The 9020-nt window shown below is 37.5% G+C and overlaps 1 protein-coding gene across 2 annotated transcripts; it reads right to left on the reverse strand.

The window, feature by feature from the left end:
* Window positions 1–201: 201 nt before the first annotated feature.
* il20ra (interleukin 20 receptor, alpha) lies at window positions 202–8766 on the reverse strand. Of its 2 annotated transcripts, none has more exons than XM_028440335.1 (7): window positions 8516–8766; window positions 7230–7308; window positions 6819–7027; window positions 5938–6113; window positions 5710–5854; window positions 3818–3969; window positions 202–2589 (listed from the first exon to the last, which is right to left on the reverse strand). In XM_028440335.1, the coding sequence occupies exons 1-7, from the start codon at window positions 8562–8564 to the stop codon at window positions 1531–1533; spliced, it is 1869 nt and encodes a 622-aa protein (XP_028296136.1). In that variant the 5' UTR covers window positions 8565–8766; the 3' UTR covers window positions 202–1530. The 2 variants fall into 2 exon arrangements, with proteins under 2 accessions (XP_028296136.1, XP_028296135.1); XM_028440334.1 differs by having other exon boundaries at window positions 203–2589; window positions 7230–7353.
* Window positions 8767–9020: the final 254 nt, after the last annotated feature.

The following is a 9020-nucleotide window of genomic DNA, read 5'->3' on the forward strand; positions in this document are numbered from 1 at the left end:
CTACTTTTGAAATTACATGACTGTTCTTGAATGTTCATGTCTATGTTCAACCACCATTAGGTACAGTGGGGTCCCCGCCGGTTTCTTGCACCTTTATTTTGGGGGTTAGCGACTGAGAAGTTTGAGAACCACTGCGGTAGATGATTTACATGACTTTTTTAATTTGACAACCCTTTATTATTTCAGCGATATCACACAAGATGGGGTGTTGTTGTGCTGAAATATCAGCAGTGGTGTGATTCAGTCGTAGATAATAATCAATATTTATTTATTGATCTATCCATCTGGACTGCAAAAATAGGCAATTCTGACTAAATAGTAATTGTTAAAATGGACTAAATATAAGCAGCACTTTTATGACAAAGTAGTTCCAAAGCGCTTTACAATATCAGCTCATTTACACAGGATTATCACTGAATAAGTAACGACATTTACAATATTACATGGATTCTTAAGTGTTATAAGACAAACTAACATCAACTACTGAACAAAAATAAGCATGACAACAGTATAATGTACACTATAGTCTATTATTTTCCTTTTTATTAAGTCTTAACTTAAGTACGTAGTCATAGTGACAGTGCACACAGAATAAAATTAACCAAAAGTAGAATTTTTAAGTGCACAAAGTGCAAAGATGGCATAAGGTTAAACGACACAAACAAAATAATAGAAATAAGTGCTTACTGCCTAATTTGTCATCATCTTATAATAATAATTAAAAAATAAATTCTAGTGTACTTCCTAAAAACATCAACAATTTCTGTAGGTCAGTGTAAAATAAATGCTGCAGCTATGATCAAAAGTCAAAGAATAAACTGATTAGTCATTTTACCAAAATTACACAAAACATATATTTTTTTTGACGCTTCAACTCAAAAATCTTTATCCACATTATTCCTTTGACCACTACTTTCTTGTTATTTGTGCAATTTACTTTGTAAAAAACAAATACTGTGTATCATATCAATGTCAATTTAGAGCATTAACATCTGCTGTAAGATTTAAAAAAAACAACAAGAGCCATTGAATAGCAGCCTATATACATCCAGTTAATACATACTGTAACTATACAAGATGAAAAAACCCTAAAGACAATGGATTACATACTGTGAAATACATACAAAAATCAACAACAGCTAAGAAACAATTCCTTCATTGGATAGTATTTTTCAAGTTGATTATGGGGAAAAGACTTATTGCACACATGGAACCACCAGTTAGTGATAGTGGTAGTAAATACTAGAGATCTGACCCGGATTTAACACAACACTACAAATAATGATCTAAAATATCAATCATATTTCTAAACACACTTTCTTTCAGATTGGATTAGGGTGTTGGTGTTTGTCTTGTTATGACATCATCAAAGAAAACATAACCCCTCCTTCTAAACCAAAATCTTCATAGATGTTGAGATGATCTCGTACTATTTTTAGCTTGAAAAAAGCAGAATTCTTTTAAAAATATGATAATCATACCTTCTATTGTATTTCATGACAGCTGGCTAAACATGTCGATGAACGTCACCTACTCATTGTCAGCGATCACTAATTGCCATTTCTTCAAAACATTTTCAACCTCGCAACCGGTTTCTCTACTTCTGTCTAGCTCTCTCTGTGTTTCTGCCTCTTCTTCAGACTGTTGTCTGACAAACACATTCTCCAGCCTTAACCCACCATGATTCATATGCAGTGGGTTTCCCCCTGAGAGCCCATCTCCTCTATTGGTTTCTAATCCTCCAATAACACCGGATCCCATCTCCAGCATTGGTACCATGAATTTTCCAGTCTCAGGATCCCAATCAACACATGTTGTTCCTTCCTCCTCGTCATCAAAATCCTCCTCATGAGTAGCATGAGGTATTAGAAGACCGTACTCATTGGGTAGGACTTCGGAGTTGGAGCGATGTTGGATTTGGGAGGCGTAAGCACAGAGGAGAGGTGCATTCTCAAACTCTCCGTCTCCATTTTCTCGTTCATCGTGGTTTACATCTTTCTCCCTCACACAAGTCTTTTCTCCCATCTCTATCTTCTTCTTTGCCTGATTACCATTGAAAGGATCCGTTTGTAGAGATTCTTTGTTTTCTCTCATGCTTTCTGCAGTTTGCTGAAAAGGCTCCAATTGTGACTGACTTAGAGTTGGAGTGTCTGTATTCAGAACTGACCACCCACATGCCTGCCAAAGAGGGCTAGACATGATCTGTGTACCTGTAGGCATTGCATGGCATGAGGTTTGTGTGAGGTAAGACGCGCCCTGATCAGATGCACTGCGATCATTTCCGACTCCCCCATCTTCCCTTGGGAATCTGTTGCCTTTGCCGAGCCTTTTATCTTCTTCCTTCTCTCCATCAGAGGAGCGTTTACATGGTTGGCTGACAAATCCATAATCAATTTCATCGACAAGTTCGCCTGGGTTTAGGGGCGATCCAAAAATCTGAGGAGAATAGCTCGGTGGAGGGCCTTCAATGCGCCGCTGCCCTTGGAGCCTCAAATGGTCGGATGGCGAGACATCTTTTGGATGGATTTGGATATGATTCATGGTGTCTGGATTTTTCGTGATGGGGGGTGAGTGGAATAAGGGTGGTTTCTGAAAGAAATAGCACAGAGAAAATTGGATTGAAAAAAATAATAATTGAGCAGTAGCTGTAAAAAAATATATTTATATTTTTAAATTTTGGTTGTTTGTTGAGGAAAATTTTAAGGTGACAAAGAGTGTATGGATTGTTCCTAATTTATGATGTCATAAACTGAACAAACAGTCAGACTTGCATTGATCTAGGGCTGGGTGACAGGGACCACAATTCATTTTGTCCCAAAATGGAAATATACTATATAAATGTCAATATTTTTTAACTCAATAAAGTCTTACAAGGAACACAATTCTGGGTTAAAATTTGCTGATTAAAAAAAATGCCTCACAGGCACAATTATTAACAAACAGCTGCACAATATGTTCCACTTTTGACTTTTTCTCCTGTCAGGGACAGCATGTGTGAGTGAGTTCTGTAGTGTGGCTTTTTTAGGGGTAGGTCTGGGTAAGGACGAACTCAACAATCCATCTAACTGTGCTTTTTATGCTGTTCTGAGATATAGCAAAAGCAGTGACTCCTAAAATGAGTATTTTAATACAAAATAAGCTATAAAATAGAAACATATTGATATAAGCCATATTGTACTTTTTTAAATTGCCAAAATAGCTTTAAACAAAACACACATTTTTAAGAGTAAACCTATATTGTGTAACATAGAAGCCTTTTAATCTCTAACAGATTTTTTATTTAAATCTCTGTAAATAACCATGTACTATAAAGCACATCGCTACAAAATATTTTAAGAACATTTTAAAGTTGCGAACTGATTAGTGTGCAGAGATGGCAAGTAACAAAGTACATATACTTTGTTTCTACTTAAGTAGATTTTTCAGGTACTTTGTACTTTTAGAAGTATTTATTTCTCTGTCGACTTTTTACTTTTACTCTGTTACATTTTCATCATAAATATCGGTACTTTCTACTCCTTACATTTCCCAAAAAGGCTCGTTACTTTATGTATAGCGCCTATAGGCCTATATTTTGAATTTTTTTGGCTTGTCAAATGTTTTGACCCAGCGGCTCACTCAGCCAGAATCAGACAGAAGCTGAAAGTAAGGTGAGGGGGAGGGCTTACACGGACATAGAAGTAATGATAAAGGTAGAGGGAAATTCCATGGTAAGCCAATCATTGACAGAGTTTTGGTAAGTGGGCGTTGCTACCAAGCTTGTGGTGACAGTGAGAGGACAGTATTTTAGTTCTACTCAAGTAAGGAATGTGGGTACTTTGTCCATCTCTGCCAGTGTGTACGGGCTCTTTTGTCCATTTCCGGTCAGGTACTGGTAGAGAATGTAGCAAACCACCACAATGACACAGAGAAACAGGGCTGGAACAGCAATCCCCACAATGACCTTCTTTAGATGTTCAACTACAGGGTCTGTAGAAAGAAAGAAGTAAGAATGAATTAGTCATTCCTTTCTAGCCTTTAAGAGAGAGAAACATTATAGTAAAAACATCTATACCAGTAAATCCAAAAGCTTAAATCAGAGCCATTTGAAATGTCTCCCTATCTTTATCAAGCTAGCTGCCAGAATGAAGTAAATAGATGATTCATCACATTAATCTTAATTAAAAAATACCTTCCTCTATGCGTCATTGAATATCATGACACAAAGAATGTCCATCCATCCATCTTCATACCCGCTTATTCCCATTTAACAGGGTCGCGGGGGTCTGCCGGTGCCAATCTCCGGCTCTCATAGGGCGCTGGGTGGGGGTACACCCTGGACAGGGCGCCAGTCCATCACAGGGCAACACAGACACAGACAACCATTCACTCCTATGGGCAATTTAGAGACTCCAATCAACCTTACAGTCATGTTTTTGGATTGTGGGAGGAAGCCGGAGTACACGGAGGAAACCCACGCAGCACGGGGAGAACATGCAAAACACAGAAAGTCCACCTCAGGGCTTAAACCCAGGACCTTCTTGCTGTGAGGCGGACGTGCTAACCACTAAGCCATCGTGCGCCCCACAGAGAATGTATTGTCCTATTTTGTTTTTTACAGTCGTGTGACACAATTAAAGCATTATCTCATCAAACACATAAGCAGCATTGTTTTGTCCTTTAAGCAGCATTTCTTTGGATGAATAATGACACGCTAAAATGCAACGGTTTTCCATGCATTTACATATTTTAGGTTCATTTTTGAATTTATGTGTGCAATGCAGTTGATCTTTAAAAAAAGAAGAAGAAAAAAAAAATATATATATATATATAATATTTAACAGGTTGGCCAAAAGTCAGATGACAAATTATCACACTATTGAATTCTCATGTTTTTTGTGACCTAATAATTAACATTTTGAACCCAGAATAAAACTATTCACCATTAAAAGTAACAAACAATCAAACAAAAAAAGGACCTACCGGTAGATAGAAAAGGTGTAAACATTTTATTAAATTAAGAAAATTTAAAAAAAAACCCAAAATTGTCTATACAACAGTCAAACCTGTTGGAGATATTTTTGTCCCCAAAAGAAATGCAAAAAAGGGGCAAAATTCAGGAAAAGTGTATAGTTACACAAGATCCACGGTTTAGGGGAAAGTCAAAAGATGTGAGGTCATTATTTTCCCCACCTGAGGGATTCTTTTACTAGTAAAAGTCTACTTTATTGCAAATTCTGCTGTAAGATATACAAAGGAATTATAATTGGGTCTTGCTTTGGCCCCTACGGCAAAAGAAATTACAATATTTTTAAAATAAATATAGAACCTACTACATATAAAGTATCTAAGTGTACAACATACAAGACATGATTTTTTTTTTTTTTTAATATTTAAATTGTACATAATTGTACAGATGAGCAGTGGCATTGATGGAAAGGGAATTTTTCTGCCTTTAATCTGACCTAGATTTAAGTAGTGTAAATTACCTAGGATTCTGATGTTGTTGTTAGACTTAACAAAGACTATTATGTCTGAAAATCAATCCCATTTAGTCACAAATAGGCCCATTGTTAGGGATTTGCCACTTTTAGGGCAAATAATCAGAGAAGGACGGCAGGTGTAAAAACAGTTTTTACTTTTGCTTCCTAATCACGTTTCGTCACATTCCTTTAACCGGTCAAACCAGGTGCAGCAGGTTAGCGTTTCACAGTTGCAGTCAAGTTTTACCTGGAGGTGTGGTTATGCATTGCCATGCTGAGGAATGGCATTCAACTGGCATGTTGAGAAATTTGGATCGAGCTGAAAAACAGTATTGGGTACTGTGGTCCGTCAGGTGGTATTTGAAAGGACTGGAAACCACTAGGAAATGATGCTGCAAACAAACACACACACACAGATGTATTTGTGTCAAACATTCAGTGGAACCTGGAGCTAGTCGGTGTTAAGCGTACGTACCATCTGGTTTCGGTTGGTGTTGTTGATGGACAGGTTGTAAGTCATTTGGGGGTAGATGGTTTGCATAGAAAGAAGAGTGGTGTTTTTTGTTGGAAGATGCCGCATAGGTCCAGTCATTGTGATGATGGCACTGTTGTTTTTTATCTCCACAGTAACCAGGGGGGGACCAAAGCTAGCTGCATGAATAAGAAGGGAACATTTGATCAACATCTGGTCTGGTAGGAAACAACTAAATCTGATAGAAGTTGGCTTCAAGTTGCCCAAAACAAGGCTGCACGCCTTGTTTTGGGGTGTCCCTACTACACATATGCACTGCACCTTATCATGGCCCCTCATTGAAACTAAAATACATTATAATTTACTAATATTTATAAAGAAGATAATTTGAACTGGCCAACTGAGATTATTTCAAGAAAAGATCAAACACTCCCATCATATCCACTCGTACAATACTCGATTTGCTTCAAAATCCAACTTAATCACCAATCGTCCTATAAAAACAACTATTTACAAATGTCTGTCTTTTTTAGAGCTTTTACCTTATGGAACAAATTGCCTATGGATCTGTAAGACATGTCAACTCTACGCATATTGAAAAAAAAATATCTATGAAATCATATTTTTTACCAATCTTAATGTATATATCATGTATGTTTTTATGTATTTGTTGGTGTAATGAAAATGTGTATTGATGTACCTTTTTATGTGATGTTTCTGTATATTGTTTTATCTGTCTTTAGTTTTTCTGTTTATATATGTACTAGAATCTTTTTTTTTTTATGGACTGCAGGAAGATTAGCAACCACCATGGAGGAAGCAAATGGGGATCTAGTGAACAAATAAACAAATAAACAAATGTGTGTGATTTTTTTTTTCCTTACTCTCTGACTTTGGATCAAATCTTCTTTGTGTCAGAGTCCATTTAGAAAAGGTTTTCCTGTGCACAGAACGAACTCTGGCGTAATACCCCTGCTCCTCGTCCTCTGTTTCTTTACTCAGGTCACACCAGGTTTGCACAATTTTCGTACACTGTGGCACCGGCCTCCAGTGCACTCGTCTTCCTTTGTTTCCCTCTGTGCTGTCGCCGTAGCTAAGGAAGTAAGGCCCACATGATCAAATATTAACCATGGGAATTATTAATAGGCTGGCACAAATAGAATAGAAGAAGTTACCATCCTAGAAACTATTGCAACTGATCTTGTTGAGATTTCTCATTCATATGATGACAAAACAGCATTTTTATGAAAAATTCTGTGTATTGACACATATTAAGAAATAAAAGGAAGTCTTACATTGCATATTCCACAATAAAATGTGTGTCTTCGGAGCTGTCATTTCCTTGGACCCAGTGAAGCACATTCCTTAGATTAACTGATGAGAAAAATACATTGATGGGCTTTGGAGGTGAGGCAATTACTGGAAATAAAAAAAAATTAAAAAAAACAGTCAGTTTAAATCAGAATACATATTTCATATGAACGCTAGTGAGGTTCGCGTTTTAGAACATATACTCGGTAGTAAACAGCACTTTTTAAAGTGAAAAACGATCTCCTCCTCGCCGCTGACTCAGGTTCCTAATCCATCCTCCTCCTCCTCGACCTCTCCGCTGCACCTGACACAATAGACCATACTGTTCTCCTCCACCGTCTACAATCAATCGGCATCTCCGGCACAGCACTCCTTTGGTTCACTTCCTACCTCTCCGACCATCAACAACTGCAACTCCCAGACTTCTCCCGTCACCCACGGTGTCCCCCAAGGTTCAGTGCTCGGCCCCCTCCTCTTTATCATCTACATGCTTCCCCTCGGTCAGATAATTCGCCACCATGGACTCCACGTCCACTGCTATGCTGATGATACCCAACTCTACATCTCCACCAAATCCATCACCCCAGTTATCCTCTCCAACGTCACTAACTGCATCTCCAATATCAAAACCTGGATGGACAATAACTTTCTCAAACTCAACAGCAACAAAACAGAATTCCTCATCACCGGCCCCAAATCTCTCCTCCCCTCTGTCCAGAACTTTATCCTCCTCTTCGATGGTCACAATGTCACATTGAACTAGACATTGTTTTCCTTTTTATAGGAATATACTCCTATATTTAAACCCCTCAGCTATACAAATGCTTTGTTGCTAATTCGGTAATTTTGTCATACTTACAGTATATGAATGATTGCCATTTGAATAAAGACATCACTCATTTGTTTGCATGGGCTATTTGCATTGGGATTACACTAATTCTTATGAATAACAGAAACCCATTGTGTTCAAAGTAGCTATGACAGGCTTTTGACTTTGAGCAAACAAAGTATTTCCTATAGTCAATGGACTATAGGAAATACTTTATTTACTAAGCAAACAAGTTTTATTGGTTCAAGTGTTTTTTTGTTTTTACCATGAAACTAAAGTCAAATATGTACTTTTTATTAGCATTTTTTCAGGTGTAGCAAAAGGAAAATTATGATCAATTTTAAGGAAATATTGAATGTATCTGTTTAAAGCTACTTAGCACAAATAAGTCAAAAGTCACTTTAAGATAAAAACAATGGTATAAACAATGATCAGTCATACCTGAGCAGTGCAAAGCCCACAGGCTTAGAATAACAGTGACGGTCAACATTTCCGAATGAAGCGGTCATGATTCCATTGGATTCCTGTTTGTTGGACTCCTCCTGACCAGCTCTATGCCACAGTCTGAGAAAATGTGCTCCAAAGCAAAATGAAAGTGTAAAAAAAGAAAGGTTCAAGCTCAAAGTCCTTTTCACAGCGGAGTTGGTTTCCGTGTTTGAGGTTGGAATGTGAACACACCTGTGGGTGCACATTACACCTGAGCAGGTAAGTGTGTGTAAGTGCGTCCAAGTGTGTGTGTGCAAGTGCAAGCATACACTACTAAGTTTCAATAGATTCAGAAGAAAAAAAGGCCCTGGAGAGGTTCTTTATATCCCATGTAAACAATAGCTGTGTGAACTCAAGTATTCAGTTTCAATGCAGCTACATGTGACTTGGTAGAATTATGAGATCAAATACATACACACAAAATGTATTTCACAAATAAATGTAATTTTATTATTATTAT

Source organism: Gouania willdenowi, chromosome 24 (genome assembly GCF_900634775.1).
Source record: "Gouania willdenowi chromosome 24, fGouWil2.1, whole genome shotgun sequence".
Lineage (NCBI taxonomy): Eukaryota > Metazoa > Chordata > Actinopteri > Blenniiformes > Gobiesocidae > Gouania > Gouania willdenowi.